We start from the raw sequence: 17,784 nt of genomic DNA on the forward strand, positions 1-17,784 counted from the left end.
AAGAGATAGTTAGAAATGAAATATAGATGGATTCTGACACATTGTCACAAATATTTTCAGTATGACCAAAAAAGAACTCAAAATTCAAATCTTTGAATTCAAAGAATTCAAAACAGAAATGTTCTACCTAGCACACACAAGAGGTTTTGAGTTTTCTTTTGGAAAAATAACTCCCCCAAAAAGTAGTATTAGTATAAGTCATCAGTACGACATTCATTCCTCTTGTTCCTACTAGTAATGTATTACAATCAATCTCAATGTTGCTTCAGAAGGGGCAAACAGGAGAAAATGTGAAAGGGAAATTGCTCATCTCAAAGCATTCATGTTCTTCCAGAAATTACTTGCTTCCTCTTTAAGATCTAGCTCTTAAACAAACGTCCTACTTAATTGCATTTCTCTTCTCTTCTCTAAATGCTCTGTATGAATGCATATAAAATTTAAAAAAGAACGATTTACAAGGATTAACCCAGAAAGCATACAAATTCTGCAAATATCCCATTAGAAATGCTATTTAAGCAGTATAAAGCAGTTTATACAGCAGTGTAAACTAAGGAGTTCTAATAATAGAGGCCTAAATCAAGCAATATAAACCATCTGTGAGATACCGTCTGACAGATAAAGCATGGCCTGTCCAAGGAACTGCTCTTTGTTTTTTTCTTCACAGAAGTGCACTTTCCTAAAACTATCACTGCCACTACCACAAAAACAGAAGAAATAACTCCAGGGTCCCCAACTGGTTTACGTACTGGGTCGCACACCTGGAGGCGAATGGTAAGCGAGCGAACAAAAGTGAAACCACGAAACCAGTCCCTGGTGCCAAAAAGGCTGGGGACTGGTGAAATAATTTAATTTGCCACCATGCTTTTTTGCCACACGTTGTGGGCTAGGCTTCATCTAATCAGAGTTTTATTCCGATAGAGGAGAATACCTGTAGCTCAGGGTTGAAATGAGGGGTCCTTGGTGGTCTCTGAGCTCGGTTTTCTTGTAGACGTTTCATTAGCTAAACTAGGTAACACCATCAGTGTTGGTAGGGAGCAGAACGAGAGCAAACCACACTCCCTACCAGCACTGATGATATTACCTAGTTTAGGTAATGAAATGTCTGCAATAATCAAGCTCAGGAAACAATAAGGAGTTTGTTCATCTCTCTCCTCTTTCTCTAAAGCTTATAGCTTAATTTTTAATCAAATAGCTCTTATTTATTTCTTGGTCAGCTCACATCTTTGGAGGAAATCTTTTTGATTACCCTGAGTGGTTAGGGAGATTTTCCCCAATCCAACAGAAGTGGGATGTTATTAAGAATGAGATATCATTGAATTCCAACTAATGACAGATAGACCAGGGGTCAGCAACCTTGCGTCTTTTATGACTCGTGGACTTCAACTCCCAGAATTCCTGAGCCAGTTGGCTCAGGAATTCTGGGAGTTGAAGTCCACGAGTCATAAAAGGGCCAAGGTTGCCTACCCCTGAGATAGACTATCAGCAGTGAAAGGTCTTACCATGAACATAGCCTATGTGTGACTTTGTATGACCCATCCTATGTCTTACTGCTAATAATTGGAGAACTCTTTAAAAATATAGGATGCTTCTTCACTATGGCCCTTTTGTCATGCATATAATAAAAAATTTTACAAATTTAGGACACGTTTGCTATAGAGGAAAACAGGAGATCTGTTCTTCCCTTGAGCACAGTTGAGTGACTTTGGGACAGTCATTCTTTGGCAGTCCAACCAACCACACAGGGTAGTTATCATGAAGAAAAAAGGAGGCATGAGCATTAGGTGTGTTGCTTTGAACTGTACAAAATGAATGTGGGACATATCTGTCCATCCATCCATCCGTCTGTCCATCCGTCCATCCATATTTCATGTTTCTGATTGGATCAACAAAGGAAATCTCTCCACAATTGTTACAACTATTCAGATAAAAAGTAGAAATTCCAGGAAGGAGTAAATGTCAGAGATACGTGTATTGATATGTTTTTCTTTGCTTAATTTCTATTTTCTCAAACAGAGAGCAAGAGAAGATGCACGCTATAAAACTACTGCTGGAAGAGGAAGCCAGCAATCCAACCACCACAAAGATGCTGCCAGGACGTAATGACAAAATTAACCAGGCTGCTACTTACTGGCACCACAGGGTAATACTATAAATAACATTCTGAAATGTACAATCCTACCATCTGGATCTTTTTAAAATGGTGGCAGTGCTACCATTGGACTTGGTCCTAAATAAAATAGCAGAATGTAGAAAAAAACGTATTTTTTTAAAATATGGTAAATCGACATTTGTTTCTCTTGCAGTGCTTGCCTTCCAGAATGAGTTTCATACAAGATTTGGATAGCCTCCCCAACTTTAGAGTGTAGGGTAGTTGCTAGCAGAGTTATTTATGTATGTATGTGTGTATGTGTATGTATATGTATAGATATGTATGTACAGTAGATGCTAGCAGATATATATATATATGTATGTATGTATGTATGTATGTATGTATGTATATGGATGGATTGCTGTTCTGTTATTTTCTTTATTGTATTCTGTATTTACAATATTGTATTTGCATTCTGTTGTTATACTGTGAGCTGCTCACAGTTGCTCTGTCATTGAAGAAATAAAGAAGTATATATAACAGAAATAAACTGAAATTCAACTGTATATATTCAGTACCCATTTTATATGACAGAATGTAAGTCCCAAGTTCTGATAACAGGACTGGTGGCTTAATTACTTCCCTTTTTTGCTACTTTGTTTTTTTTTGTCTTCCTCTGCAACAAATACAAACCAATGGATCTTTGCAATTCATTTGTTCATATACACCACACAACTGACAAAAATTGAATCTTTAATAAAAAAAAGTACTGGAATTTCGATTGTTAAAATTTCCATTTTTAAAATACCATCAACAGATTCCAGGAGAAAACCATTCAAAGGGTACAATTCTTAGACATGGATAAACTTACCTACACTAGTTGGAAATATGTCCTCGTTGTTGATCTGCACCTCAATCCAGTCCATCAAAAGATTCATATACTGGGGTGCTGGTAACGCCGTAGGTTTCTTGTACTTTAGGTCATCCTGCCACCGGTATTCATACTTAGGCCCACCTGACATCACCGGGCAGGTCCTCTCTGTGCAGAACTCACAGATAGTTCCATAAATCAGGTTGATCCTGTTGAAAAAGTCAACTACGTGAACAGCAACCCAATCGTTTAGATCTTCTCCAGTGGGCAGCTGCACAGCTGCCTTCAGGTCTACTCCAGAGTTGAGTGAGGCTTGTGCTCGTTTGTGAAGCTCAAACCTCTGGGTCCCAGGTTCAAATTTCCGTTTGGGGCGGAACGTCTTGTCTTTATTAAAAACTTGCTTGAGTGCAATGGACATGTCTTCTACTTCCAAACTCCAACAACAGTGAGGCACTAGAATAATGGTATTCTTATATATATATATATAGAAGTATATATATTTCCAGAAGGAGGGAAAAAGATTTCTCCAACAGAAATCCTTAGACCGCTAGGTGTCCTGGTTTGATGTTTTCTTAGATAATGTCATATTCCTAAAAATTCAGAGAGAAAAAATAACAACAAACTATAGGTCAGTGCTAAAAGTGACTCCTGATAATTTAATAGAATTTGTTTTATTTGAAGGCCAAAGTGCTATTATTTAACTCATATGATTGTAAAGCTCTGAACAAGTCACAATTTTATTTATCAATAAAGTTGCTTTGCATATATAAAAATATACAATTTTATAGGGATTTATATTGTTAAGCAATAATGCCATTTATTGTTAAGTTGGTAAGAAAATGGCTCCTGTGTTTTAATTTTTCCCAGTAGAAACACAGTCACACCGATGCACATATCCGCACTTTGAAAATTTCACAACAGGCACATCTGCAGTTAGATTCAACATCCAGTTACTACTAATCTTAATTTCTGAAAGGGAAAGTTGGAGAGGTTAAAAGGAACAGGGCAAAATGCTTGAAAAAAAAATGGATTCCTGTCCTCAGTGGTTTCTCACATTGTAGCATGAAAAAAAAGGTGAAAAAAAGAAGAAACAGCTTTATCTATTTCAGCCTCATCTGCTCTAACAGTTCCTGAAAAGTGACAAATTGTTTGCTGTTCTCTTGGATGGTTCTTGTTTTATTTATGGGTTACAAGTAGTCCTTGGCTTACAACCATCTGTTTAGTGACCGTTCAAAGTTACACGGGCCCTGCAAAAAGTGACTTAAGACCAGTTTTCACCCTTATGGCCATTGCAGCATCCCCATGATCATGTAATCAAACTTCAGGCGATTGGCAACTGGCATGTTTGTACAGCAGTTGCACTGTCCCAGGGTCATGGGATCACCATTTGTGACCTTCCCAGCCAGCTTCTGACAAGCAAAATTAATGAAGTAAGCAAGATTCACTTAATGACCACATGATTCACTTAACCACTGTAGTAATTTTTTTTTGCCCAAGATGGCGGACGGACTCAGCTGAGCTCCGTGTGGGGTTTCGGCAACTTGGCATCCCAGGGAGCCTCACAGAAGCGTTGTGATGGGGTTTTTGGTCAGGTGGATGAGAGGTTGCTGGTGGCTGTTTTTGGGCGGCTATACAGTTCTCCGTTATGGGAGTTGCTCCGCGAGCCCTGGTCCTTCGGAGGGCCCTCGGTGGAGTCCGTTGAAGCCTGGGAAGGCCCGGAAGAGCCCGGAATAGCCGCGCTCCATACGGCGCCGACCAGCTGATTGTCGGTGCCGTGGGAGCCCGGCGGAGCCTGAGAGAACTTGACGAATCTGGCGGTGCTCTGGAGAGCCTACTAGCTGCCCGGATGGTCGCGGCTTGGAGCAGCGTCGAAGTGATGGAGGGGTGGAAACATTATGGTGGCGTCTGGGGCGGCTGGCAGCAAGAGGAATTGGAGCGCTGCGGCCGCTCCGGCGTGGAGACCATGGCCCAGTGGTTGAGAGCTGACGCTTTGTGCTTTAGACGGTTGGGAGGCACATAGCAACTTTGCGCCACTAGGAACCAACTATACCGAGTTTATGGCCCAGTAGAAGCACTCCGTGTTCCTGGTTTCCTCCTCTATTGGCTTACCATCGCCTAGCCCTCTTCTGATGCGGAGATCATTGAAGCCAGTACTTTTCACCGCTTTGTGACTCCGCAGGCTATTATGCCTTGTATTAATCTGCTGACTCCTTTACCTCTCTCCTCCCCCTCTCCCCCAAAGGTTTCAGGAGGACCCGGGCAAAAAGCCACTGTGAGAGAGTGGCCTAGTCTTACCATCTGCTACCTTCCTAGAGGTGAGAGCTCTAGGTGGTATGCCTCATCCCGGTTATGTGTTTCAAGCTGCTCCCCGGATCTGATCGTCGTGAGAGGACAGGGGTTGATCTGTTCCAGGGTACACCCAGCTCAAGTGGCAGTTGAGCTGGGTTGGCAGACGGGACACTTACCTGCTGATTTAAGATCCTCCCGGTTGATCTAGGGATTGCCTTTTTGCCGGACTTATTTCAATAACTATGACTCGACTCAGCTACTCCAGCACGTTTTTGTGTGCCCTCAGGGGTGCCCCCCTTCCTGGGTGCGACCCACCTCACTTTCCACTCTTCCTCTTGATGAAGGGCCCAATTGTTGGGACCCTGAGAGATGGCTGGGCAGGGATAGGGGCCTCCGTTACAAATCTAATAAGAGGCCCCTGGTTAATTTTTTAGTTAATTTTTTTGTGGGTTTAGGGAGGGGGAGGGTTTTCATGGTTGGATGGAAACGGGGGGAGCCCACCAACTGTTGTTCAGGCCAGGTCTGGGATTGATCACATGGGGGGGAGCTGGGGTTGGTTGCCTCCGGGGCTCCGGAGCGGGTCGTGGGATTACCTATTCCCACGATGTTAGGGAATGGCAGCAGGTGTATGGACAGAGGGCCGTATCGACATCTGGGATTGCGTCTCCGCTATCTCCAAGCGGTGAAGCGCTTCGACCCTCTGGTTTCTTCCCGAGGCTCCGGGAGCGAGGATAAGCAGCCACCTGAGCTCCGGCTGGTGTACTTGAATGCCAGGTCCATAGTCAATAAGGCTCCTCTCATCCGGGATCTGATTGAGAGTGAGCATGCGGACCTGGCTTGCATTACGGAGACCTGGTTGGGCCCAGAGGGTGGTGTCCCTCTGGTTGATCTTTGCCCACCAGGTTTCCGGGTGCTTCACCGACCTCGGGCTCAGGGTAGGGGCGGGGGAGTGGCAGTAGTTATGAGGGAGACTCTTTGTCCTCAGGAGGCCACCGTTGTCCAAATAGCAGCAGCAGCAGCCCTGCCTGAGCTTCTCAATATCCTCTCGGGGCTGGTGGTTGAGTTCCCCAAATTTATGGTTTTGGGTGATTTCAATCTACCATCCCTGGGAGGATCATCTGAGTTGGCTCGGGAGTTCATGGCTTCCATGACGGCCATGGACCTGACGCAAGTAATTCGGGTCCCGACTCATGTGGGGGGCCACACGCTCAATTTGGTTTTTCTATCTGGACGGTGGTTAGATGATCTTGGTGGGGGTTCTTCAATTGTTATACCCCTGTCATGGACCGATCATCATCTCGAGGCTGGTCTTCTGTTTTGCCACCCCCCGTTGTGGGGTTGTTGAACCATCAAGATGGTTCCGCCCCAGGCGCTTAATGGACCCTAAGAAGTTCCAGGCAGCGCTGGGGTCCCCACCTGCCTCCTTTGGTCACAGCTCGGTTGATGCCTTAGTGGAAGCCTGGGAAAAGGCTGCCACGGAGGCACTTGACCGAGTTGTTCCCTTGCGGCCCCTGACCCGGTGCAGATCCCAGTGCACTCCATGGTTTTCCGTGGAGCTCCGGGAGATGAAGCGTCGGAGACGGGGCCTAGAGAGCTGTTGGAGATCCACCCGGTCTGAATCCGACCGATCGCGACTAAGATCCTTTACTAGGTCTTATCTCGTGGCAATGAGGATGGCGAGGTCTAATTACTTCGCTACCCTCATTGCGTCCGCAGATAACCACCCGGCCGCCCTGTTTAGGGTGACTCGCTCCCTCCTTAATCAGGAGGTGAGGGAGGATCCCTTACAGGGTCGTGCCGAGGAGTTTAGCCAACATCTGTCGGACAAAATTGCTCGGACTCGGACCGGTTTGGACTCCGACTGGGCAGAGTCTGACGATCAGGACATGGGTGGTCTTGTCGATGTTATCTGGGAGGAGTTCGACCCTGTGACTCCAAAGGAAGTGGACAGGATTATGAGGAAGCTGGGCTCCACCACTTGTTTACTGGATCCATGCCCTTCCTGGCTGGTTTATTCTGCTTGGGAGGGAACACGAGGCTGGCTCCAGGCGGTGATATCTGCTTCCTTGAGTGAAGGTTGTTTCCCCTCCGTCTTGAAGGAAGCGGTGGTGAGACCTCTCCTCAAGAAACCTACCTTGGACCCAGCTGTATTAAACAAATTTCATCCGGTCTCCAACCTTCGCTTTCTTTCTAAGGTTATTGAGAGTGTGGTGGCGCATCAGCTCCCTTCGGTCCTGGAGGAAACTGACTATCTGGACCCGTACCAATCGGGTTTCAGGCCCGGGCACAGCACAGAGACGGCATTGGTCGCCCTGGTGAATGATCTCTGGAGGGCTCGGGACAGAGGCTGTTCCTCTGTCCTAGTCCTATTAGACCTCTCAGTGGCTTTTGATACCATCGACCATGGTATCCTGCTGCAGCGTCTCAGGGGATTGGGAGTGGGAGGAACGGTTCTTCAGTGGTTCTCCTCCTACCTCCTGGGACGTTCGCAGTCGGTGTTGGCAGGGGGACAGAGATCGACCTCGAGGCCTCTCGTTTGTGGAGATCCTCAGGGATCGGTCCTCTCGCCTTTCTTGTTTAACATCTATATGAAGCCTCTGGGTGAGATCATTCGTGGCTTTGGAGTTGGGTATCATCAGTATGCTGATGATACCCAGCTTTTCATTTCGACCCCAAACCACCCCAGTGATGCCCTTGACGTGATGTCCCGTTGCCTGGAGGCGGTCCGGGTCTGGATGGGGAGGAACAGGCTTCGGCTCAACCCTGACAAGACGGAATGGCTGTACGTGCCAGCATCTCAGGAAACTCAGATCATTCCATCTCTCACTATGGGGTGTGAGTTATTACCTCCCGTAAATAGGGCTCACAACTTGGGAGTTCTCCTAGATTCACAGCTTTCTTTAGAAGATCATATATTAACTGTGACTAGGGGGGCCTTCGCCCAGTTGCGCCTGGTGCGCCAGTTACGGCCCTATCTAGACCGTGATGCCTTGCGTACAGTCACTCATGTGCTCGTGACCTCTCGGTTAGACTATTGCAACGCTCTCTACATGGGGCTGCCCTTGAGGACCACTCGGAGGCTCCAACTGGTGCAGAATGCAGCCACGCGAGTTGTATTGGGGGTCTCCCGATGCTCCCATATTACACCTCTGCTCTGTGAGCTGCATTGGCTTCCAGTTGCCTTCCAGGTGAGATTCAAGGTGCTGGTAATGACCTACAAAGCCCTACATGGCATGGGTCCAGAGTACCTTAGGGAGCACCTGCGGCCAACATCAACTTCCCTCCGCCCAGTGCGCTCCCAGAGAGGGCCTCCTCAGGGTGCCGCTGTTCGGAGAATGCCGTCTGGTGACCCAGAGGGCGTTCTCTGTGGGTGCGCCTGACCTGTGGAACCGTTTACCGGTTGAGCTCCAGAGGGCTCCCGACCTTCGCTCCTTCCGACGCGACCTAAAAACCTATTTGTTTGAACAAGCCGGCCTGGTCTGATGGGTTTTGTTTTAATTATTGTTTTAATGTAATTTATTTTCTGCATTTGGGCACTAGGGTTTAATTTGTTTTTAATTTCTGTATTTTGGGTATTTTGGTATTTATGTCCCTGTTCACCGCCCTGAGTCCTTCGGGAGAAGGGCGGTATACAAATTAAATAAAATTAAATAAATAAATAAATAAAAAAGGCTGTAAAATCAGGCGAAAGTTGCATTAACAGCTGCCTTGCTTAGCAACAGAAATTTGGGGTTGAACTGTGGTTGTAAGTCAAGGAATACCTGTATTTTTTTTTGCTGGTTTAAACTTTGTCAATTCATTTGGGAATTGGATAGCCTAAAATTTTAATAAGAGATAAGTCCAAATCAGTCTTCACAATGCTTCACTGACACTTTTTTTTACAGGGAGGAAGAATGGTCTGTTGTTCATTGTAATAGTTTCCAATCATGATTTGAACTTTGGATTTCTCCTGCTGGAGAAGTGTAAAAAGGGAAAGATAAATACTCAAAATCTTTAACTGTAGTGCTAGGGAGCATCTGTATGGAATTACTTCAATATCTAGATCAAGGGTCTTCAAACTCGGCCCTTTTATGACTTGTGGACTTCAACTCCCAGAATTCCTCAGCCAGGCATGCTGGCTGAGGAATTCTGGGAGTTGAAGTCCACGAGTCATAAAAGGGCCGAGTTTGAAGACCCCTGATCTAGATTAAGGAAAAAGTAGGTGGTACAAGGAAATATTCTGACATTATCAGATTCTTGGTGGTTTACTTACCAAATATGGCTTAGTAATTTCACTTGTGGCACTTAATGGGCTCATTTGTTTATTAAATTATGCCTGATCTGTGCTTGGTTTTAGAAAGAACACCAAGATTTGTGTGTGTTTATGTAGCTATTGTTTTATATTGTCTTTATGTACAGCTTATAAATTTTGTTTATTGAAATATTATGTTAATTGCGGTTTTAATCAATTGGTTATTTACTTGGCATTGTATTCTTTATTGTTTTCTCTTGGAAACCGAAAGCTAGTTGGAAAGACAGGACAGTTTAATAATAACAATTTTAATGCATAATTCTGGAGACATTGTTCTGAAGTTTTTTTGCTGTCTCTTAGGATATAAATCAGTTGACTCCTCAAAATTTATAGTTCACCAACCACAAGGAATATAATTGAAGACAGAGCTGTGAAAATGGTAGATGACAACTAGTAAATGAGAAAAATTATCTTTTCTCCCTCCCTTTCCATTTAAGGAAACTGAAGGAAAAACATGCACATACTCACACATACACAAATCATGTGACTTTCATGGGATTCCGAGATCATTCCACAAGCCTCTTTCTAATGACAGTATTTTTTTTAAAAAAGAAAGGCAAGTAAGTCTGTTTTGTAAATATCACTATTTTTTCTTCCTTTCTTCTCTATATAAACTGAGATCCTGCCATTTTCTATAAACTTGTCTCTTATAATTTGTAGAATTTAGTAGAAAATCCGATGCTACTGCAACCCAAATTCTAGATGTTCTGCAACCAACTAGATTTATTACACTTGACCCTACACATACAGACTTCCTATTGGGCTATGTTAGTTCATAAAACACCTTATATATTTAGCATTAGAAAGGATATAGTATGTGTTAACACAATTCAACAGGAAATCCATGTACCTTGGGGTCAAGCAGTTATACCAGCAATTAAATAATAGGTTTTGTTGATTTTCATTCTCACCTCAAGATGTTGTCATGACTTTTCCTCTCCTATTAATCTTAATATCACTATTTAGATAGGCTAGACAGTCCCAAAGGAAGAGCAGCAAATGCCAACAACAGATCATAGCAAAATTGTAAAAGATGTCTTAAGCAGCAGTTCAGGAAGATAAGTTACTTATTAGTTCAAAAGTCTAATGCAATTGAAGTGCGCTGGTGTGTTCAGTCATATTGAGACTAAAAGGACTTGAATGCAAAATTAATCATTAAATCCCTAAAAGAATGACAAATTCATGTGAAATGAGACATTGACATTAAAAAAAACCAAGAAAGGATGTGTGTAGATCTGTTTTCTACCATTATTAGAATACTGGCCATCAAATATTGTTCATCTATCAATTCCTTGATGCTGCTTCAGACAGATGCTGCAATCTCAAAGCAGAGTAACAGCAGCAAAATTGCCTATGATTAAATGGTTAGTATTTTGAGATGCGTATAGTCAAGGCCATGGTTTTCCCAGTTGCAATGTGTGGCTGCGAAAGCTGGACCATAAGAAAGGCTGAGCGCCAAAGAATTGAGGCCTTTGGACTATGGTGCTGGAGAAGACTCCTGCGAGTCCCCTGGACTGCAAGGCAATCAAACCGGTCAGTCCTAGAGATCAACCCTGACTGCTCTTTAGAAGGCCAGATCCTGAAGGACTCACTGGAGAAGAGCCTAATTGAGAGCAAGAGAAGAAGGGGACGACAGAGAATGAGGTGGCTGGATGGAGTCACTGAAGCAGTAGGCGTGAGCCTAAATGGACTTCAGAAGATGGTAGAGGACAGGAAGGCCTGGAGGAATGTTGTCTATGGGTTTGCGATCCAGCCAGCTCATTCTCTGTCGTCCCCTTCTTCTCTTGCCCTCTTCCCAGCATGAGGCTCTTCTCCAGTGAGTCCTTCCTTTTCATTAGGTGGCCAAAGTATTTGAGTTTCAACTTCAGGATCTGGCCTTCCAAAGAGCAGTCAGGGTTGATCTCCTCTAGGACTGACTGGTTTGATCGCCTTGCAGTCCAAGGGACTCAGAGCGCCAAAGGCCTCAATTCTTTGGCGCTCAGCCTTTCTTATGGTCCAGCTTTCGCAGCCACACATTGCAACTGGGAAAACCACTAGCAGGGTGATGTTTCCGCTCTTTAGTATACTGTCTAGATTTGCCATAGCTTTCCTCTTGGCTGCAGTCCCCATCTGCGGTAATCTTGGAGCCCAGAAAAATAAAATCTGTCACTACCTCCATTTCTTCCCTATCTATTTGCCAGGAACTGAGAGGGCCAGATGCCATGATCTTGGTTTTCTTAATGTTAGAGTTTCAAGCCAACTTGAATATCTTATGTGTATCCAAAAATAATAAATGAAACCATGTGGTTTTTACTATGACACTGCATGCGTCCAGATAGAGCTTTTTACATATTTTTCATGCAATCATATGCACATTTAAGCAGATAAAAATATCTGTTAGGGAAGGAAAAGACACCAACAGTATATTACCTCATCCTCCCAAAAAAGGGGGGAAAAGCATAGCCATTGTGCACTTCTGACTGCAACAATTATTTAGAGTTCTACAGACACTGCTATATTAGCACTTGACCTTTGTTTCATGCTTATTAACAATTAGACAACCTCTCTTGTGTCTGGACTGAATACTCTAAGGCCACAAGTGACACACTTACCCAAGGCTATGGGAACTGTAAAACAATCTATGTCATTATTTCAAAAAGTGCTTGTACAAGCTGGCACCTCCTTCCACCAACAGGAAAAACCAACTATTTTGACAACACACTGTTTGTGGAATTGCATACGCCAATTCGGAGAGGGAGAAATGCTTTATATTTTTTGGTTCTTTGTCTTGTTCAAATTCCACTTACCGGACCAGGAACAAATCTCCTATTTCAGGATGCAACTTTACCCTGCCCTGCCAAAAGATTTTATACTCAAATACTTTTTAATCTTTGACTCTTGATCTTTAAGTCCAACTTGTGTCACTTAAGGCATGAATAATAATTATTGATAAAAAGAAGGAAAACATCACATTATAATACACATCTCATTGGTATTTGAATATAGCTTTTTAATATTTAAATTTTATTGTTCTTTATTAATCTAGGTCAGACATGTCAAACTTGTGACATCATGTGATGTCGTGCAACATAACAGGATAGTTTTGCCATTGCCAGCAATGGGGTGGGCGCAGCTTCTGCGTGATGCATCCGGCCTGCGGGCCGGCAGTTTGACACCCCTGATCTAGGTGAAATGTTACTATATATTGCAAGACCATGTATGATATGAAATACCCTAAATAAATAAAATAAATAACACATCTCAACATCTCTGAAACGTGCTCAGAATATATTAAACGTACTATAAATATACATAATAATGTAAGACAGGGGTCTTCAAACTTGGCCCTTTTATGACTGTTCTGAACCAGCCCTCTTCTGGCCTTGTAATAAGGCAAACCCCTATTCAGAAAGAAGAGACTGGAGAGCGTCCAAGGCTAAAAGGCATCTGCCAAGATTTATTACGCAGTTAACAAAAACACTAGAGCTTGTCTTCTCAAGCGGAAAAGTTGCTTTCAGCAACCAGCCCCTCCCCAAACACTCCTTTTATAGAGAGCTCAGGGCGTGGTCTCCCTGTGCCTCCTCCCGAGGAGTCCCGCAGTCTTTCTTTGTTTGTTCCTGCTCGACTGCCTCCTGCGTCGGGCGTCCTTGAACAGGGCCAGCTGTGGGTCATCTTCCTCCGCACTCTCGGGCTCACGCAGCTGAGAAGAGGTCCCCGGCTGAGGGCTCTGCAAAGCCTCCAAACCATCATCAGCCGGTTCGTTTCCCTCCTCCCCCTCATCTGAGTCATCCGATACATCGGAGCCGGCTGTCGGACCCACAGGCTGGCCCTGAGTCACAACAATGACACACACACACATATACATATTTATTTATTTTTATTTTATTTATTTTATTGCATTTATATACCGCCCTTTCCCTGAGGACTCAGGGCGGTTTACAGGGAGTTAAAAATCAACCATACAAAAGTTAAAACCCAATTTAAAAAAATTTTAAAAATATATACACACACATATATACACACACACATGTATAAACACACATATACATACACACACACACACAGGTAGTTCTTGACTTGCAACAGTTCATTTAACGACTGTTTGAAATTACAATAGCACTGAAAAAAGTGACTTATGACTGTCTTTCACAGTTACAACCGCTGTAGCATCCCCGCGATCACATGATAAGAATTCAGACGGCTGGCAAGTGATTCACATTTATGATGGGTGCAGTGTGCCCGGGGGTCATGTGATCACCTTTGGCGGCCTTCTGACAAACAAAGTCAATGGGCAAGCCAGATTCACTTAACAACTGTGTTACCAACTTAACAACTGCAGTGATTCCCTTACTAATCTAGCAAGAAAGGTCATCAAATGAGACAACTGTCTTGCTTAGCAACAAAAATTTTAGGATGAATTGTGATCATAAGTCGACGACTACCTGTACACAAAAAACCTCTCCGCCAGTTCAGAGATTCCCCCAATGGCTCCTCAAGGAGATATTACCAAAGACCCTCACTTAAACTTTTAAAGCTATATTCTAGACTAACATGCTGCCTCCCTTGAAGGATATCTTAAAATATATTACTGGCCTGCCTGACTGGTTATTTTGAGAGACTGGGGGTATCAGAATTGGCATTGTTGGTTAACCTTTTGTGCTAACAAAGGTTAACTTTGCTCCATGACAGTATTCCAAAATTAGAACATCTTTTTCAAATGGTCTTGACAGATCCCATAACCTGTAACTTCAAAAGAACGTTGTCATGAAGGACAGAAATATAAGAAAATGTGCAAAAATAAATTCATGTTAGAATCTGAGTTTCATTACAATTTACTCAATGTTCCTTCCTCAATGAATTTCTCCAAATACCACTTCTGTTCACTACCCTACAATTGAATGGTGTAAAGACTTGTCATTTTGTTGGAATAACCTAGTATTACAAAGAGAGAATAATCTAAATATATCCACTTCCCAAAACAAAGATTTAACAGACAGCATCAGATTTGGCTGCCACTAGCCCGCTTTCCAACTGCACTTTTTATACAGTTTCTTGCGGCATCTGATATTATACAAGCCCAGGATTAAAAGCAAATCTGTGTCAAAATTCTGACAATTTCTACTTCCAAGAAACAAAGCTATGTAAGGAGCAATTTAGTAAAATGGGGCAAAATTCACCTAACTCACCCAGCCACAGAAATTTTGAGCTCAGTTGTGGACATAAATTGATGACCACCTGCATTCATAGTTATACAGCACATCTGGAAATACTCTGATGTATTGTATGGGCATTGTGAACTTTTCCCACTGTTCTTCCTGGTGCCTTGGGCTACCTTTTCTATGTTGGCAGTCCATCCTGGCTTGGACTAATGGAATTAATACAGTGGTGGGATTCAGCCGGTTTGCACCACTTCGGCAGAACCGGTAGCTAATTTTTTGTTGCCCCGGCCCAGAATGGACTTCCAGAAGTGGCATCCACACAGAGAACCTGTTGTTCACATATTTGAGTCCCACCACTGGATTAATAGCCAAAGCAGTCTGTGGGGACTAGACTTGGAAAAGGCTGCTACAAAAGTCTTCTATAAGTCAAATAAATACTGTAGTTAACAGGCTAACACTAGGTTAATGATACCAGACCCAAGAACACCCAAGAAATTCATGGAATTATGTGAGGTTCAAACTGAGGAACTGTTAAAATTACAGATGATATTCTCAGCTCTTGGACCACAAGTATACTGTTGCCTCTAAGCAGCCAGTAATTCTTAAATTAGGTTTTGCTGTTTCCCTTTCTATGGCAGCAATTTAGACATAACCTTGGAAAAACTACTACTTTTCCAGCCATTAACCATTTTAATTAGACATATGTTTAAATAAAGAGCAGGTGGTCTCTCTAAGGGTAAACCAATAAAATAAAGAGGTGTTTAAGGGGGAAAGGGAGCAATAAAGTTTCTTCTTTAAACTCTGGGGGCAGATGGGTACTTTCTTCTTATTCCCCATTCAGAAACAGAGTCAACCCTATAAATCAGTTAGAATCTGGCTGTGAACTGTAGTTTATTTTAGTGTTCTTCAGAACCATTCATGTTTGTCATATTAAAGGGAAGCAGCAGTCACTGTTTCTTTGTGAAAGAACTCAGTGTTCCCATTTTTGCAGGAATAGAGTTGTGGTCACAGAGACAGCAACTGGTATCACCGGTGCCAATGCTTGTACAACAATCCTCCTTAAAAAGTTGTACCTTTTGACTATAAATTCCTTACAGAGCAAGGAGTTTCACAACACTTCTGTTTCACAACACTTGAAGACACAGCCAACGCTTCCAAAGACTGGTTAAGTTTGCCTTGTGTTTCATCGGTGTAGTTTGGAGAGAATATCCACTCGCTAGGATGCTATATAACAGAAGAATAACAGAATATCAGGGAAAGGTCCTTAGGGTTTTTTTAATCCAACCGCCTGCTCAAGCAGGAAACCCTATACCAGGGGTGTCAAACTCAATTTCATTGAGGGCCGCATCAGCATTGCGCTGCCCTCAAGGGGCCGGGTGGGTGTGGCCAGGGTGGGTGTGCCCTACTGGGTGGGCGTGGCTAGAGTGTGTATGGCCTACTGGGTGGGCATGGCCAGCTCTACATCGTTCGCATCAAGGGTGCCTATGGGGGCCTGGGCAGGAGTGGAACAGATCTGAGGGTCTCTGGAAGAAGGAGGGTCTCTGGGCCAGGACCAAGGCAGTGGGGGCCGTTCCCTCACTGTTTCCAGGATGGCTTTGCGGGCCGCATGAAACCACTTTGCGGGCCGGATCCGGTACCCGGGCCTTGTGTTTGACATGTCTGCCCTATACCATTCCAGACAGATGATTGGCTCAATCTCTTCTTAAAAACCTCCAATGTTGGAGCACCCACAACTTCTGGAGGCAAGTCATTCCACTGATTAATTGTTCTCACTGTCAGGAATTTTTTCCTTAGTTCTAGGTGGTTGATTCTCCTTGATTAGTTTCCATCTGTTGCTTCTTGTTGTGATGCTTTGGAAGAATAGCTTGACTCCCTCTTCTTTGTGTCAGCCCTTTAGATACTGGAACACTGCTAACATGTCACCCCTAGTCCTTCTTTTCATTAAGCTAAACATACCCAATTCCTGCAACAGTTCTTCATATGTTTTAGTCTCCAATCCCCTAATCATCTTTGTTGCTCTATATCAGGGGTGTCAAACTGCCGGCCCACAGGCCGGAGCGTCACAGAGAAACCGCGCCCATCCCATTGCCGGCAATAGGAAAAAGTTTCAATACGTCGCGCAATGTCACATGACATCACGAGTTTGACATGTCTGCTCTATATATGTGCTCTATATATGATATCATCTGACTTGGTCACAGTCACAGGGAAAGAACAAGATTATTTAAACACGAAGTTGATCATAAAGAGATCCCCTTGTTAGATTGTTCCTCTGTCAGAACTTAACACCTGTTTCTCCACATTTTTTTATCTAAGTAAAGGCCAGTTAAAATACTGCTCATATCTCCTAAATGGGCTTGGTTTCCAGAAACCTATCATATCTAAACACTCACATGATCCAGATACATTATAACAGGTGCTTGTCTGCTTCTTCATGAATCCTCCTGATCTTTAAGAAAAACTAGAAAGATTCATTCTGGAGTTCTTCCTAATCTTTGACACCAAATTCAATACTATTTTCAGTGTGATAAAATAAAGAAATAGGAAGAAACACAAAAGACAAGACAACTAATGACGGGAGAAGTTTCAGAGTTCCTTTTAACCACTCAGAAACAATTCTTTTCTCTTTAAATGTCACATGTCTGCCTGATTTATTTACAGAAAAGAATAAAGTGACTAAACATGAAAGTGGAAAGAAATTCAGGTAATATTATCAGTTTTATAGTATATCTGTTGTGTTTTTCTTGTAGTTTTGATCAGTTAATCACGAGGTCCCTTTCTATGTGCTTTTTCCCCAAAGACAGTCATTGTTGTATGAATAAGAAATGTTCTTTAATATACAGAGGAACTATATTTATCATCTAAAATTTAGAAGTGATCTACATGGGGCAAACTTTTTTATCCATACTGGACCACATATCTCTCCCTCTAGAACTCCATATGGGACTTCATTTTATTTTTAGTACTAGATGAGATTAGCATTATATCTGAAACAAGCTGATTAGTAACCACAAATTGAATCCTATTTCTCTAACCAAGATTTCAAACCAACCTTTATACTAGGGGTGTCCAATCTTGGCAACTTTAAGACTTATGGACCTAAACT

The 17,784-nt window shown here is 43.1% G+C and overlaps 1 protein-coding gene across 1 annotated transcript in view; it reads right to left on the reverse strand.

Annotated features, from left to right (window-relative positions):
- Window positions 1-17,784, reverse strand: part of MOB3B (MOB kinase activator 3B) — a 104,460-nt gene that overhangs the window by 58,477 nt on the left and 28,199 nt on the right. Inside the window, exon 2 of the mRNA XM_081321320.1 lies at window positions 2,961-3,550. Within this exon, the coding sequence (XP_081177446.1) occupies window positions 2,961-3,378 (418 nt within the window). The 5' untranslated portion in view covers window positions 3,379-3,550. The remainder of the gene's footprint in view (window positions 1-2,960; window positions 3,551-17,784) is intronic.

Source organism: Vipera berus (genome assembly GCF_964194415.1).
Source record: "Vipera berus genome assembly, chromosome: 2".
Classification (NCBI taxonomy): domain Eukaryota; kingdom Metazoa; phylum Chordata; class Lepidosauria; order Squamata; family Viperidae; genus Vipera; species Vipera berus.